The 17,622-nt window shown below is 41.5% G+C and overlaps 1 protein-coding gene across 5 annotated transcripts in view; it reads right to left on the bottom strand.

The window, feature by feature from the left end:
• SFMBT2 (Scm like with four mbt domains 2) overlaps positions 1-17,622 on the bottom strand; it is a 274,334-nt gene that overhangs the window by 21,483 nt on the left and 235,229 nt on the right. For all 5 annotated transcript variants that reach the window (XM_058282433.2, XM_058282436.2, XM_058282432.2 and 2 more), the window contains exons 16-17: positions 14,687-14,796; positions 2,271-2,446 (exon numbers count right to left, since the gene is read on the bottom strand). In XM_058282433.2, the coding sequence (XP_058138416.1) occupies positions 2,271-2,446; positions 14,687-14,796 (286 nt within the window). The remainder of the gene's footprint in view (positions 1-2,270; positions 2,447-14,686; positions 14,797-17,622) is intronic.

Here is a 17,622-nt window from a genome sequence, read left to right as displayed (position 1 = left end):
GAGGGGAAATGAAAAGGAAATAGACCATTCTTCAATTGAGGGCAGTTAAAATTTCACATCTCATTTACACCTCAGGAATTAATTAGAAGAAAATGGCTTCACGGAGATGGAATATTTCTCCAACGTCTTAGGCTTAGATGGGATAGAGCCCCGTGTGTCCCCTGCGCTTGCAGGGTTTTCTCTCCGCTCCATCCCTGCCTCACACACTGCATACAATGGTGGCTATTACTTTGCACCTCGGCTAATTGTTCCCCATGACTGAATCTTGAAGAACAATCCTCTCAGTGAGTATCCTTGTCACTAGTCAAGACTGATTCTCCTTCCTCTGGATCCTGCACAACCAATCTAGTGACTATGGATGGAGTGAGCGAAAAGAAAAAATGGAAACAAGGAGCTCTGAGCTTGCATGGTGTTTGCTCCCTGCAGTGGAGTGTGGTTCAGTGTATCCCCACACTGCTGTACCACTAGCTGCACTGCACAGGTAAGTCCCCTGATCTTTCTGGACCTCAATTTCCTTATGTGTAAAATGAGACCATCGGGACTAACAAGCACAGGTTTCCTTTAGGACTAAAATCCTCCATTTCTTATACCTCTCACTTGCCGCCTCCAGTTCTACTGGGGCCACATCCCTGGATGGGCACGCACATATTACTGCAGAATGAATGCTGCTTCCTGCTTCTCTCCAGGTACTGGGTACAAATGGAAAAGCATTTGTTCACACCCCCAAATCCTACGTGGGTGTACCAATTTAAGCAGGACCCTGGAAACCAGAACTTGATTTACTGAATGTACCTGAAGATGTAACACGTTTTTAGAGCCTTAGAATTAAGACCGCTGCTCCTTACAGCTCTCAAGCCCATCCAGATATTATTTTATCATCCTCTCCTTGGTGCTTTAGTTCAGTCGTTAAGCAATATTCACTGGAAGGTGACCCAAGGGATCCTACGGTTTTGAAGTTTTACAATACCAGATATCCAGGAAAACCTTTGGATGCATTTCAGTTGTGTTTGGTTTGGGTTGTAATAACCTGCTTCTTCTCCCCCATTCCCACATTCTGGAAGCAGGAGAAGCCAGTTTAAGAGTAAAGGTTCAAGGCCAAGTTGAAACCTCAGTTAACTCCTCTTTCACCCAGGGACACATGCTGCTAAGCTGCCTGCTTCACTCAATCCCTGCTCTGGCCCAGTGTAATGGGATGTGGAAGCCTAGTTCCTCAAGAGCCCTGGGAGGTACTCTTCCACCCACCTGAGGCCTCAAAGGAGTGAGCGTGTGCAGGCTGAACTGGGGCGCAGAGAAAGCGGCTGACCGTTAGCAGGAATGGCAATGGAAAAAAAACTTTCAACTCTGTATGTAAAGAAGGAAATTCACATTCTGCAGAGCCTCAAGTGTGTTCAGATTCTGTGGGCCCCTGTAATGTCCTAAAGGTTGTCTTTACACATGGGCTGGCAGAGCAAACTCCCATGACAGGACCATAGTCTGCTCCTTGGAGACGACCGAGGGGAGACGTGGGAAGATCAGGAGTTTAGGACCAGAAGGAAGGGACTCAGAGCCAGGGAGAGCCAGGACAGAGGCACCTGGGAGTGGCTAATGTGGACAGACAAGGTCAGTGGAGGGAGGAGGGGCAGGGCTCTGGAGAGGCCATCTACAGAAGGAAGCGGTCCCAAGCATGACGGCGGGAGATGGAGAAGGCAAGTGCTCGAGGTGGGCAACATCCTGGGGGAAAGAGGAGGGGGCCGGGGAGTCTGGGCATGCGGTAACAGCTCTCAATTCTGCATCGTGGTAAAGCAGAGGCATCGGGAGCCAACAGGTGACACCTCTGCTGCACCCTTGGACTTCTCCCCTAGAAACTGTCGAGGAACATGGTAGGAGCAAGGGAGATGCAGATTATTGTACACATTTCCCCCAGATAAGGGTGAGATGAAAGAATCATTACAGTTTCTCAGGTTAAGGGCCAAGAAAGTAATTCTGGTTCTCCACCATGGCTATGGATCAATTTTCTTGTGCTATTCTTTTAGCCGTACAGTTTTCAAAATCAGCCATTCCACTGAAAATTCATAATGATCTATACATGTCTACTTCTTTTCTTCCAGGGCATTCCAATGATAATTCATTCTATTTTTAATCATCCCTTCCTTACTTATACTGGGGTTTAAACATGTACGTATCTGCCACAGCACAACTCAGCAATTCCTATGGAAAAAAACTACCTAAAAGGTTCAAAAGACCAAATACACGATCTCACATGTGTTTTTTCCCTCATTGCTTGAACTTACTGTATTTAGTTTTGGTGTGAATGGAACAGTTCTCCGGGCAGTTCTCAGAAATCAGCACAGGGCTAAACAAATTTGGACAGCATTCTAGCTTAGAACAAACTCGCCTGCAGAAGTCCGCTACTTGGTCAGATGTTCGTACGATTTTGACCACGGCCCTGTACGTTTTGCCGCGATACCTAGAAAATAAGGAAAGGAAAGCAATGGTGAGACCGAGTGAGTGTTCAGCAAAGGTAAGCATTTTGCAAGAACATCCACTTTATTTTCTAACAATGTGTACTGTGAGCAATTTTCAAAAAAATTGTTTTTATAGTTCCTAATGATCTCAAAAAGTTACCTTCAGGGATGCTTGGCATTATGCACAATATACGTGATACCAGTGCCAAAACAGAAGCCACTGATAGACTTCCCTTTAGCACATTTCCACCGTGCTGTATATAACTGAACAAGAACTATCAGTGGTATAGGGTGAATACCTCAGGAACATGATTCTCAAACAGAAGATAATGAAGGAGAATACACATTTTCCTGCTGCTGAAATATTTTGAAAAATGAGTGCATAAGGTATCATGCTTCTGCTTTCAGAACCATGCAAATTTAGAACACTGAAATAATACCGCAGTGGAGACTATATACGGTATTGTCGAAATGGGGGCCATTCCCATTATTCATAAATGGCATCTGGGCAGAATAGTGATAGAAATAGCCAGCTGATAAACAAGGTCACATTTAAAAGGGGAGGAGCACAATGGATTTTAAAAGAAAAAGCAAGTGAACACACAGAAAAATGCCTGGCAGCCCTCTGAGTGAGAAACTAGCAGAATCAACAAATAACACCCTATGTCCGAGGCCTCAGCAGGAAGTGGCTTGAGATCCATAAAGGACCTCGGGTGAGGTATCAAAGGTTAAGGAAAAAGAATTATGTATTGTTAAGTACGAAGGGGCAACGGGAAACCATGTGCCTCATTCCCTAGGTGGGGAAAGTGAAAATCGCTCCCAGAGAAGTCATCTGCTCCCCTAGTGCCCACCTGCCACAGGCTGGGGCTCGTGAGGGGTCTTCACAGAATCTTCACTCTTATACTTCAAAGGGGATGAAGAGTCAAAAGACAAGGGACCCCAAAAGTTTGTCATCCCCTCAAGAGCAATACCTCCTCCTAACCATAGCTAAAAATTCCCCCTTTCTTGGTCTGATTCTGCAACAATTCCCAGAGATCATCCACAGTGTTCTCCTTTTTTGTGGGGAGACAGAACTAAATGAAGAGTAATGAAGTTTTCCTCTGAAACTTTTCCAATGGACCACAAAACCGGATCTGAAAATCTGAACACCTTTTATATTTACTCACAATGAACTGATTTTATGGTATGGGGAAGCCAGAAAACACAACTAATACTGCTTACAGGGATGTTTAGTTTACTGCTATGGTATTTCAATATTAATAAAATCTCCTATGTCTTCTGGAAAGAGAGGGGAAAGTTCAATACTGTCTTCCTTCTTTGAATAAAGCAAAACTCTATCCTGCCCACAAAAAGCATGATAAAGAATTTGGAGGGAGAATGCTTCTGGAATCCAGATATTCTCATTTTTCACTCATCGCTTTTGCCCAAAACCTTACTTCTACTCAAGAAAAAACACATGCAATAAAGTCACCAACATAAAGCAAGAAACTAGCCCTTCTGGGAAGTGGAGTGCATGAGCGCTTTAAAAAAAAAAAAAAAAAAGGTATGTAAGCCCTCATCCAAATCTTTAGGGTAATATGAGCTAAATAATACCTGGATGAAAAAATGAGCACTTGGAAGGAGTTCATATCACCTTTATAAGGCATTTCTAAACTACCATCTGGACAAAATAACTAGAAACTTTTTAGTTGGCAACAGATTATAGGTCTTTATTTAATTCACTTCTCACTCAATTCAGAATCTGCTGAACTTAGGTGGCATCGAAATATCTGTGCCTGTTACAGCTCTGCCCTTAATGTGTGGCCTAATTAACAAGTAGAATCTTGAACAACAAATGTATTTTCCAGGAAAATAGCATGTAGTGATAGCTCTGGTGGATAAGGCTAGCCTTGGTTTCTGGAAATCCCATTAAAATCAAGAAGGGTGAACTACTAAGGTACGTTAACATTGCCAACTTGTTGAGATAATGGCATGAAATCTTTGCCAAACCTGTTCTTTCACGCACTTGTATTCAAGCCTCCGGCAGGCAACTAAAAACACAACAGTGATACCAGGCATTTTGTGCATAGATGAGTATAAACTAAGGAGATGGCCGTTTTTATCATTTGCAAATGAACATTAAATTCAAAGCCTTGATCTGGTTCACTGAGAATAAGGCAGTGACAGATATAAATATGATAAACTACTGCTGAGTTTATTTCAACTTTTTTGTTGTTAATGTCCTTCTAGAGACCGGAAAAACCTCTTTATCCCCCTAATAAATCGTTTTCTAAAGTCTCACAGCAAAATACTGAAAATTCTAACTTGAAAAAAATTGTGCTGTATGTTGACTAACTGGTTTCTCAGATTCCAGTCCTGCTGTACTCCTTTTCTTTCAATTTCTCTGATGTGCCCAGCCTGAATTTCTATATTTGTTAGAAGTAAAAAGCAATCCTTTGTAGATAAGATCATGCTTTAAATTCTATAGCCTTGTACAACTATTGATTTTTTTCTAGGACCTCCACTGACCCGAGATTCAGAAACTTCCCCTTCTTTTTCCCCGAGGAGGGCCTCTGAATAATTTTTGGGCGGGTCTTATCTACTGCTTTTATTGTGTTTCTTAATAAAAACAGCACAACTCTGTAAACACAGTATACTAACTCTAAAATTTGGGGAAATGTAGTGTAAAAATATTTTACATAGTATCAAGGTATCACCCAGAGTACCTTCCCAACAGAGAAGCTGGCAGACATCACTTTAATTATATGATCAAGGTCAGCAGCACCCGTAATAAAATGAAATTGTGTGGCACCTAATAGGGTACAATGAGAAGAATGTATCATTTCATTTATGCTATTCCTGCTGAAGATGCAAATCCTGAATTCAAAAATGAGGGAACGTTAAACCAAAATGAAATGGCATCCCGCTAAAGAAGTGGCCTGTGGTCATCAAAGTATCATGGCTATGAAAGTCAAGGAAAAGTCTGAGCAGGTGTTCCAGAAGGAAGGAGACTTAAGAGGCATGGCAACCAAATACAGGGTGTGATTCTGGCCTGGATGATTTTGCCATAAAGGACAATATTGGGTATTGAGTGGAATCTGAGGATGATATGATGATAATGTATCAATATTAATTTTCTGATTTTGATGGTTATATAAGAGAATGTCCCTGTTTGTAGGAAATACACAATTAAGTATTTGGGGGTGAAAAGGTGTCATGTCAACAGCTTATTCTCAATAAGGAGAAAGAAGTGTTCTTTATTCTGTACTTGCAACTTCTCTGACAGTTTGAGATTGTTTCACATACATTTTTAAATGATAAAAATAAATGTATATTCATCCATAAAAGTAATGAAGTACTGACATATGTGACAACACGTATGAATATTAAAAACATCATGTTATGTGAAAGAAGCCAGAAACAAAAGGTCACATGTTGTATGATTCCATTTCTGTGAACTATCTAGACTAGGCAAATCATGGAGACAGAAAGCCCATGAGTGGTTTCCAGCGCTTGGAGGAAGGGGAAATGGTGAGTGATTGCTTCATGGGTGCGAGGTTTCTTTTTGGGGTGAAGAAAGGGCTCTGCAAGCAGATAGGGGTGATAGCGTACAACATCATGGGTGAGCCAAATGCTACTGAACTAACAATGGCTAAGCTGATAAATTTTATGCTGTGCATTTTACCACCATATAAAAATAAATATAGTCACATAACTACATCTTTATTAGGCTCAATATTGTCTATCAAATGAGCATTTTTGAGTGTTATTAATTCAGGACAGCACTTTGAGTTGCTATTGCAATAAGGAGGAAAAACTGTCGGGAACACCCAGCTCCAGCCTGAACCAATAACCTGGCTTGTTTTGCTAGTGCTGGTCATCAAATTAGGGTCTTTGTTCAAAAAGACTTTTTTGCAAAGACATACCAAATATCTAAAGAAGTCAGCCTACAACGAATCACAGACAAAAGGTATCTCCAAGATTTTACCAGATGGCTGGGATTTAATGGTATGACTGCATTTGTAGATTGTAGAATACTGTCAGCTTCATTTTCTCAAGGATGCTACATCATTCGATCCTTAAAAATCGTCCAAGCCAGTGTGGATGGGTATTAATAGCTCCACCTGCCAGATATGCAGGCATGCGGAGTGCAAATGCCAGAGCTGCATCATGGAACATCCAGGTGAAGATCAAAAACTACAATCCCGGTTTTCTTATTCCACTCCTTATTTTATCGAAAGAGAAAGTAAGAATCTGTCTTATAGTTTTAACTGCCATAAAAAGCTTTATTTTAAAAAGTATACCAATGGCATAATTTTGTAGGCAGGAAATGTCAGGAGAATAATAAAAAAGCATGGAATGATATACCTATCACTTCAAAATACTAAACAGGGAATGGATGTGGCTCAAGTGGTTGAGCACCTGCTTCCTACATGGGAGGTCCCGGGTTCAGTTCCCAGAGCCTCCTAAAAACAAAAACAAACAAGAAAACCAACTTGGGAGCTGATGTGGCTCAGAGGTCAAGCACTGGCTTCCTGCATACAAGGTCCCAGGTTCAATCCTTGGCCTCGGTATCTCAAAAACAATAAAAACAACAAAAACCACAACAAAACCAAAACAAAAAGAAAACCACTAAACCACTTAATTTATTAAATGTCCCAACAAGGTTACCGTAAAAACCAAGATAACATTTTTAAAGCATACATTACAAATTCTGAGAAGGAAAAGTAAATGGGAACTATTAGAGACAGTCAAGCTAGGACACAGAAGCAAACTCTCTGGGGCATTATAATTCATCTCATAAAGAAGGAAGGAGGGAAAAAAGAAACAAATACAAAGAGCATCAAGGATCACTGGGTTAGAAGCAATAAAGAGCAAAGAAGCAAAAAAGGTGGGGAGGGACAGGCAGAATTGCAAGGAAGTTCTCTAGCAAGGAGACCCTTCCTATTGCGCAGTTCTCAGAGAAGAGCTGTGATTCCTGGTTGTTTTTTAAAGACTATTATTTCCTTAGCACATTTGGATGACCACAGTTTCAGACAAATATGGAAGTAGGAAGTTAATTTTCTCGTCCACACAAGTTGAGCATATAAGGAGACAATATGGTGGACAACAATTTCTGACCCATCCTTTGAAAATCAAGATCTGAACAGTAAAGGAAGTCACAGGAGAGCAGAAGGCAAGAGGCAGATGCTCTTCCTGGTATCAGAAAGGAGGAGTGAGTCGCCTTCTGGTTTCTTCTGCCCAACCAAAGAAGGGATTGAATTCCAAGGTGTGCCTGCTTATAGCGGGATGGAGAAAGACAGATGAAGACGGAGAAACCAAAGTGCTAGAGAGAAAATGGTCTCCTCCTTCAGTAGTTCAGAGATGAGAAAAGCCAAAATGGATTTTGGGTCAAAAAGAACAACACTGTGAAATAAGCAGCACCGGCGTTACATTCACAGATCTTGGCATCTTCCAAGTGGGATGACATCAATTTGGCTGATGTGATGTCATCCATCTTCACGATGGCACATCATGACCTTTTAAGAAAATCTTATTAGACGAGGATGGGGGTGAGAGTGGAGACAAAGTTCTAGTACTTCAAGTCGAGTTCACATTCTTGAATGTTGAAGAAATAGTGAAGAGAAAACAAAAAGGTAAACAGAGGTCACCCTGAGAACCCTGCTAAAGTTGGAAGCTTCACCTGCCATGAGAAAAATCACTCTTTCATTGATCACGTCTTCCTAATCATCAGGCACTCAGATGAGCCCACTTGTTCACTGGTTTTTAGTCGAGCTATGATACTTAATGCCTCTCAACTTCCTCTCTGCTCCCTCACATCCTGCATTTCAAATAATGTAAGGCACAAGGCTCGCTCCCAGTCTCAATGAATAGAAACTCTGTACAATAGACCAGATTGGTTCCTCTGCTTGCTACAAGTAAGGGAGAGCTTATTTTTCCAGGAATTCCAATAGTGCCAATCTGATCAAAGTAAGTGCAAATTGAACCAATAGAAACCTTTTCCTGTGACAAGCCCTCTGTTTGGGAATCCTTTTTTCACATTCATCACTTTATGGGCCACATATTGCATCTTACACTGTACATAAAATACGGAGATAAGTAAAAGGAAAAAAAAGTCAACTAAATAACATTAGCCATTGATTATGGAAAAAAAAAGCCAAAATGTCATTTTCTATAAAGCTGAGCATGTCTCTCCTAAAAGTGAAGATCTGACCTTTCTCCTTGCCTCTACCTAAGGGTAATAAAGTTCAATTCACTCAGAATTATTCCAGGATATTTCCCCTTTAAATACTCTGGATAGCAGTAACAAAGAACTTGGAAAATCGATTAAGCCTCCATCCTCACTTTTATAAAGATTATCACAAAAACCATTTAAGAAAGAGCATAATTCTTTTTCCTCCAAGAAGATTGTATAACAATGTTGAAGAACACATTTAAATGTCTCTATATACAGAGTAGGAGTTTATTTTATTCTCCAAAGGTATAGCCTAAATTCCTTCTCCTGAATTTCAAAATAATGCAGGTCAATTTAGTATACATAAATTTATTGGAAAGAAAGAACTTTCTCCTCCAGAATAGCTGAAAAGAACCGTGGTAGCCGAATGATATTAGAATCCATTTTTCCCTCTGCACTACAACTAGTACATTGTTGCCATTTGATGATGTAATACAAATAATAGGATAGACTCTGAACATTTTTCAAATATTGCAATAATTTCTTTAGGAGCAATATTTAAAAATTTGGCTGCTGGATAAACAGAAAAACTATTACGGGATAAGAAGTAATGATAATGCTGGTTTTTAGGACATTCACAGGTCAAACACTTCTTCTCCTAATTCACCCCCATCCTCTTAGAGAAATGTTTTTTTTTTTGAGGTACCTAGTCCGGGGATTGAACCCAGGACTTCCTTCCATGTGTGAAGCAGGTGCTCAGCCGCCTGAGCCACATCAGCTCCACTGGGCCTTTCTTTAATGCAGAAAAACTATAAATAGCCAAAAAACCCAGATGCTAAGTGAGGGCGAAAACACTGCTCTTTGGAAAATCTCCTTTCCTTTCTTCATGTGATGATAATTCAGCAAGTCACACCCTGGATCAGTGAATGCCTTAAATGCAGGTCCCCTCTCTGCCACATTAATTTATTCGGACAGAAAACACCTCTGGGACACTGGGTGGTGGAGTGAGATGCTTTAGGGCTCTGTCATGGCACAGAAGCTTTGAACAGTCAGTGAGAACTAGCAGAAACATCTCTCTCAAAGCTCTAGAAAGCAGGACTGCAGTAACAGGGTAAGAAGAAGGCTACTGAGGAGCACCAGGATCTCGTGGCTCCTCCCTGCCTCCCACACTGGCCCGGCCTGGTGCTGGCGCCCGCTCCCAGGGGGTCCCAGATCCAGAGGGAGCAGAGGGACCCTTGTGCACATCCTGGGAGCATGCACGCTCGCCCAATCTGTCTGCTGGTGGCCTGAGGGACTCGCTGTCCCAGAACTTGCCCGGCGTGTAGAAGGCAGTTCACGGAGCTCTCCCACAGAAGAAGCTGTGCTGCCCGGGCAAGGGATTGCACCTAAGGAGCAGTGCCAGGATGCCCAGGGCAGGGAGGACGCTGTTTCCTAGAAAAGGGGGTGCATTTGTAACAGTGGAAATGGGGGTATTCCCAGGGCCAGGACAAGAGTCCTGCGCAGAAAGGACCAGGGAAGCCCCCATGTTCTGCCCTGGACCTATTCTCCAGAGCTGTTGTATGGATAAGCCCTGAAGCACTCGTACAATTCCAACTGAAGAGACTGGAAAAGGTGCTCTCACAGTTAGCTCCTGGCATTCAAGGAAAACTCTCTCATAACATTGGCTGTAGACCAGTTTAAGGAACAGGTGCCTCAGAGTCTCAATTCCAGCAAGAACATATTCAAATATCAAAATGACCAGGTTTCAACAAAAGGTCATAAAACATACAAAGAAATAGGAAGCTATGGCCTAGGTAAAGGAGGCTAATAAAGCATTAGAAACCATCAATGAGGAAGAGACCTGGGACAGATCAGACGAAGACTTTTATAAAATTGTCCTAAATACACTCCAAGAACTCAAGAAAAACATGAACAAAGAACTAAAGGAAACCAGGAAAATAACAGATGAACACAAAGAGAATGTCAATGTAGAGATGGAAATTATGAAAAAGAATCAAACAGAGATGACCACAGTAAGAGATATTAAAAATTCAATAGCAGGGAAGCGGATTTGGCTCAACTGACAGTGTCCGCCTACCACATGGGAGGTCCAAAGTTCAAACCCCGCGCCTCCTGACCCATATGGAGCTGGCCCACGCGCAGTGCTGATGCACACGCAAGGAGTGCTGTGCCACGCAGGGGTATCCCCTGCGTAGGGGAAGTCCCATGAGCAAGGAGAGCTGCCCTGCTAAAAAAAAGCACAGCCTGCCCAGGAGCGGTGCCACATACACACACACACACACATAATGCAGCAAGAAGATGCAACAAAAAGAGACACAGATTCCTGATGTCACTGACAAAAATGCCAGTGGACACAGAAGAACACATAGTGAATGAAGAGAGAGAGTAGACAACTCGGGGGGGGGGGGGGGGTGGAAGGGGAGAGAAATAAATAAAAAATTAAAAAATAAAATAAAAATTCAACAGCAGATTGGACCTGGCAGAAGAGAAAGATCAGGGAACCCAAAGATACAGAAACTGAAATCATTCTGAGGAGCTGAAAGAAGAAAGAATGAAGAAAAGTGAACAGAGCTCTGGCATTGTAGGAGTCGCAGAAGGAGAAGAAAGAGAGAAAGGGGTAAACAGAATATTCAAAGAAATAATGACTGAAAACTTCCTAAATTCGATGAAAGACAGAAATGTACACATCCAAGATGCTCAATAAACTCCAAACACAATAAACCCAATTAGACCAACACTGTGGCATGCTATCAATGAACTGTCATGTGCCAAACATACGAAATTCTGAAAGTTGTAAGAGAGAAGCAATGAGTCATGTATAAGGGAGCCTCAATAAGATTAAATGCTGATTTCTCATCAGAAACCATGGAGGCAAGAAAGAAGTGGGATGACATATTTAAAGCACTAAAAGCAAGCAAGAAAAAAAAATGCCAACCAAAAATTCTATATGTGGCAAAACTGTCTTTCAAAAATGAGGGAGAGATTAAGACATTCCCAAATAAACAAAAGCTGAGTGAGTCTGTCACCACTACAACAGTACTACAAGAGATACTAATGAGAGCTTGCAGGTTGAAAGGAAAAGACTCAACATATCGAAGGAGCATGAAGAAATAATGATCTCCACTGTGGGTAATGACCTGGTAAAAATATAAATGACAATAATAATTTATTTTTGGCTTGTAATTCCACTCTTCACTTCCTACAGGGTCAAAAAGGCCAATGTATAAAATTAAATGGTAAATCAGTGGTTTTGGACTCATAATGTATATGTTTTTTGCATATGACAAGAACTACATAAAGGTGGGAGTTGGAGGGGTACAGGAACATAGTTTAGATACACCATTGAAATTAAGTTGGTATCAAAGCAAACTAGATTTTTATAAATTTAGGGTATTAAATTTAAGCTCCACGGTAACTAGAATTACAATATCAGAGAATATGCAAACTCAGAGAGACAGAAATTAGAGCACAGGTTGCCAGGCAGGGGGCAGGGAGAATGGAGAGTTAGTACATAACAGGTGTAGGGCTTTCTGTTTGGGAAGATGGGAAAGTTGTAGCGATGGAAACTGGTGAGGGTACACAATACTGTGAATGTGATTCATCCCACTGAATGGTATGCTTGTTAGTGGTTGAGATGGGACAGTTTATGTTACATATTATGTCCCCACAATTAAAAAAAGAGAGAAGAGGAGCAACTGTAGAGACAATGACAATTAAATGCAATAATGATCCTGGATGGGATCCAGCAAGGGAGAAGAAAGGCTTAAAGGGACATTAGTGGGACATATGAAAAACTGGAATGTAGACTGCTCATTTAATATCTTTGTTAAATCTCTTTTTAACTTGAAAATCACACTTAAGATGGCTACATAAGTGAATATCCTGGCTCTTGGGAAATGTACATGGCAGTATCAAGTGCTCAAGGAGCATGATGGATACAACCTGCACTCAAGTGTTCAGAGAACAGATTGGATACACAGACGGATAAATAGGTAGATAGACAGACAGATATATGGAGTGATATGGCAAATGCAGCAAAATGTTAAAATTTCTGGATCTGGGTATCTGAGTGGGATAAGGGTATGTGGGGCTTCTCTGTATGGGGTTTGTATTATTTTTCTAACTGTTCTGTAAGTTCAAAAGTATTCCAAATTGAAAGTTAAAAAACAAAACAACACTCTGTCCTTCAGCCAAATGGGAAGGAGCCTCTCCTCCCATTTGTACCAAAGTAAATAGCAAAGTTGTCAGGATCTAAAAAGTTGTTTTCCATTGGAAGGAATGGGGTGATGCCATGCACAGAAGAGCTCCTGCTGCCTGAAAACTTGTCACCACCAGAAGCTGCTTTGAGAGGCTGCTGTGATCGGCCAGCTTAGGCAGACATCTTCTCGTTATAAGTTGCTGCGTAAGATTCTGCTATGGAACTTACTGTCATACTTAATGTAACAGGTAATGCATTGCCTTTACAGCATGGCAGGACTGGATTTCACAATGTCTGTTTTGATTGTATCAGGCTGGTTTAATAAAAGCTCTCACTGATGTAGTAACATGGAAATGAGTGCAGCCTCTGCAGAAGGAACTACCCCTTGTCATTTTCCACAGTGAGTTTCTGGCTCTCACCTGAGCAGCTGGGAAGGTTTTAATGGAACTTAAGATCTTTTGTGCTTTTACTGTTTCTACATCCGGTAGGTGTTTTCTGTATATACTGAATTTTACAGAAGAGTTTTAAACAAGAAGTAGGAAGAATTTCTTTGTATAAACACCTGCTCAAGCTTTTTTCCACTCCTACTGTTAAGTTAACTTTACGAGAAAATGTTCCTTGGTAGCTGATGATCTCTCCCTAAGAGAGGGTGGGGAAATGTGGACTAACAGACATGAAAAGAGCTTGCTTTACTTTCTTCTGGGTTACAGGTGAAGCTCATTTAAGTATTTCTAGTGCCACCTTTCATTGACATGCCACTTTATACAAATAAACCTTCTCTTTGTCTACATATTTTCCCTTTAACTTTTGTGATTTGGCAGAGTATCATTAGACCATAAATGACTTTTACTGGATCTAAAATTATAGAGATGTTCAAAAGAGACAGCAGGAATGCTGAGTTGATTACAGACAATGGATGTTGAATAACGGAGCAGCATTTCAGAAACTCTACTCAGTACCAGTGTAATCTGACTACAGAGGAAAATATTACTGGCCATACAAATTAGACAACATTCCTCAATTTCCATATACATAGGATAGACAACTTCTTACAAGAGGGCTCAGATACACTCTAATCATGGGTAAGCGGTCTGCTCTTTAAAAAGGGATCCGTTTCCAAAAATTACATTTTAATGATATATTAGGAAATCGTTATGAAAGAAGTCAACCAATAAGATCTCTTCTTTTCGAAAAGCATAAATAGGTATAAAAATCCTCTCTAAACACCAAAGCAATGACTAAACATCGAGCTGTCTTGAGAAATGTATTATTTTCTATGTATCCCAAACAACTGAGTGTAAGCATGGCGATCCAGTTCATGGTCTCGATTGCAGAATTCAACACTTAAAGCAAAGCAAAAGCATCCCCTTTCCAATTAGTCGATTTCCAAATAAAAGAAGGAAGTGATTTCTACATGTCAACCCAAAGGCTACTGTCATTTTAGATGTACTGGTTCTTTAGATCTTTTAAAACTGTAAACTCCCAGAGTAGAGAATGTATGTGTTTGACATAAACTCTTTCCAGCACCTATATTAAGGGCTGCTAAGGAATATAGCATAATATGATAAGGGATAGCCTCTCTTTAAAATTCTTCCTCCTATTGTCCCTGAACCAGAGTAAGTTTTTATTCTGAGTGAGCAAACCTGTTATTTCACATAACCAAGCACCCATTAAGCACATCTCTTCTTCACTGGAGTAATCCTACAGCTTAAGGCAACTTGGTAGAGTGAAAACACCAATAAACCTGTATGCTAGACACAGAACAGAGAAGAGCAGCCCTTGAGTTTGTTTCCATTTCTCCATACAAAGTCAAAAAGAGGAACGACAAGTTTCAGAGCAGCAGGCTACGAATGGCCACCACCTTCCTCTTCCAGACCCGAAAGCACTTACTTTGCCTTCAGGGTCTCCTCCTGGAAATTCCAGTGCGGGTCTTCCACCAGGTGCAGTTCCCTTAAGACCCTTCCGGGCTTGTACGCGGCATTGATTATCATGCTCAGAACCTGTTGGTTAGAAAATAACTGGTGAGCTTCAACTGGACCCATTCCTACTCACACAATAAGGCACTGGAAAACACACCAATTGCGCTGAAGGAAGCCTATTGCCGGAGTCAGAACTTTTTTTTTTAAGATTTATTTTATTTATTGTCCCCCACCCCATTGTTGTTTTTCACTTGCTGTGTCTGTCTGTCTTCCTTGTTTCTTCAGGAGGCACTGGGAGCCAAATCCAGGACCTCTGATGTGGTAGGGAGGTGCCTAATCATTGGAGCCACCTCTACTCCCTGCTCTGTTGTGTCTCTCATTACGTTTCTCTCTGCATCTCTTGTTGCATCAGCTCCCTGCGCCTGCCTATCATGTCAGCTCACTGTCTTCTTTAGGAGGCACCAGGAACCTCTGCTCCCTGCTTTGTTGTGTCTCTCACTATGTTTTTTCTTCTTGTGTCTCTTGTTGTGTCAGCTTGCTGCACCTGCCTGTTGCACCAGCTTGCTGTCTTCTTTAGGAGGCACCAGGACCTGAACCAGTGACCTCTCATGTGGTAGGTGGGAGCCCAGTTGCCTGGGCCACATCTGCTTCCCTGATAGAACATGTTGCAGGATGGCACTCAATTGGTTCATCATCAACAGGATAAAACTGGTGGTAAAATCCAATTCCCCAGGCAAGGAATGTATGAAGTCCTCCAGAGGGAGGACAGAAAAAGCATATTGAATGCTCGTGAATGCTTCCTGGATGCAGAAAAACAGAACCATTTCCTCCAAAAAAAATCAATTTATTATTCTTCAGCAGGGCTACTCTTCAATAGAATGGGGACTGAGAATTTTATTTTAAAAGGTAATTTCGAATGGAAGCAATGACACGGAGATGAGGTGTTCTTGCCAACACTCCATCCAGGACAGACTTCAAATACCTGTAAGGGGGGTCCCAGATTACTTGCAACTAAACTGAACAAGTGGGTTCCACATCTGGACATTTATACTAGGTCCACTGTCTGAGATGTGAGCCTTTTAAAGGGTAACTGGAGCAACTAACACCGTCCAATATAATAGTTCCACAAATGACCCCTTCACTCCCAAGTCCAAGCAAATAAGCTCGTGGCCAGTGCCTCCTGTAGGTTTCCCACCAGAGCCAGGAATTTCCCCTGTGGGTCCCAGTGAACACCCTGGAGACATCATGCATTCTGTGTTCACTTCAATGTGCTTCTCTATTGAGAAAGAATTAGGAAATTAAGACCCTGGGGGAACTCACCTTTCAATAAGCAAATCATCACTAACTATTAATTTATGAGTACTGGCACAGAGCTTCCCTGCTTGAAGAACTTAAAGGCATAAAGTGGCAGACAAAGGAACACATAGGAGATGCCTGGGATTTAGTTCCATGAAATGCTCCCTGGCTGAGGATTTATTATACAGTATAGGCTGGGCACTGGAAACACAGAGAGGAGGACAAAGTCCCTGGCCCTCAGGAAGTTTCCCCCAGTCCAGAAGAGGTATAAAGGACCGAAGCAAGCACTGAGCTCACATTTCATGTTTCAGAGCAAAATCCCACTGAGAAGGAGGGAAGTGCATAAGTTACTGTGATGGGGAACCGGCATGATTGCCAAAGCACCTACGTTTTGGAGATGAGTTAGTGTGCTGCGGGGATTCTCATGTTTTCACATACCTCAATGTTTCTCTGGGATATAACTGGCTTGGTTTGTGCCCTGATTTACTGCTGAAAAGCAAAGCTTTTCTCATTTGATAACTAAGCATCATTCGACTTATAAAAAACGTATTTTATACTACACAGACAGCATGGCAGCAGTCTCTTCTTTGCATGAGTAGCACTTGGCTACGTTCCAAGGTACTGCATCTCCCCAACAAGAGAACAGGGCTCAGCCAGGGCAATAAGAGGTGGTGAGGGCAGTTTGGGTGTATTTACGTTTCCTGTATTAGAATAATCAATCTTGTTTACTGTCAGTATGAATTACAGAACCTGAGTTTAAAAATAAATCAAATTGGAATCGGCTGAAATAAGGCACAAAGTGTTTACCAACAGACAGTAAAATTCCAAATGCTTATCTTCATTGTGTTTAGCTGAGAAAACCCCAGAGCTACATATTAGTTGCTGCATATCAAAATGTATTTTGTGACTGTGAAAAGAAAATGCCTTCCAGAGTTCCATTCAGTCTGGAATAGGCAGCAATTAAATTGTAAAAAAGCATCCAATGTTGAATACTGTAAAAAGAGTGCATCCAATGGTTTCTCTCCATGCCACAGCGTGTATCTAGGAATCCAACAAGCTCTCTACAAAATTCTGGAATTGGGAGCCAAATGATTTTTTTTGTATGTGGCATCTTAATGTATTTCAGTTATCCCCATGAAAATAACCAAGTAGACAACCATTTTTATTGTCCTGAGTGAGACTGGAATAGTGGACCTTGCAAAATATCAGCTCGATTCATTATGCTCTGAGCCTGAGCAGAGCATGGAACCTGCCTCCCCAGGGCCCCAGCAGGACCCCAGGATGTCAGCAGACACTGCCAACAAACTGGTGAGAGGGACGTTAAGTACCTTTAAGAACAATGCACCTCACTGGACTTCTTGGGAGTTCTTGAAATGTGTTTTTGAGAACACATTTCACCCAGAAGCACCCATCACGTATTACAGAATGGCAGTCACAACCTTTGCAGTTTGACAGAGGAGGGTCAAATACCAGTCTCTGGACAAGATGCTTTCTTCATCTGTTTAAGGGGGCACTGATATTTATCTGGTTCATAGGGATGTCCCAAGAAATAGAAGAAATAATGTCTTGGCTTACAAAAGGTATTTAAAGGTAGCACTCTTCTCCCTGCCC

This window comes from Dasypus novemcinctus, chromosome 20, assembly GCF_030445035.2.
Source record: "Dasypus novemcinctus isolate mDasNov1 chromosome 20, mDasNov1.1.hap2, whole genome shotgun sequence".
In the NCBI taxonomy this organism is placed as follows: Eukaryota; Metazoa; Chordata; class Mammalia; order Cingulata; family Dasypodidae; genus Dasypus; species Dasypus novemcinctus.
Note: the sequence above shows the minus strand (reverse complement) of the source record. Positions and strands in the feature narration are given on the sequence as shown.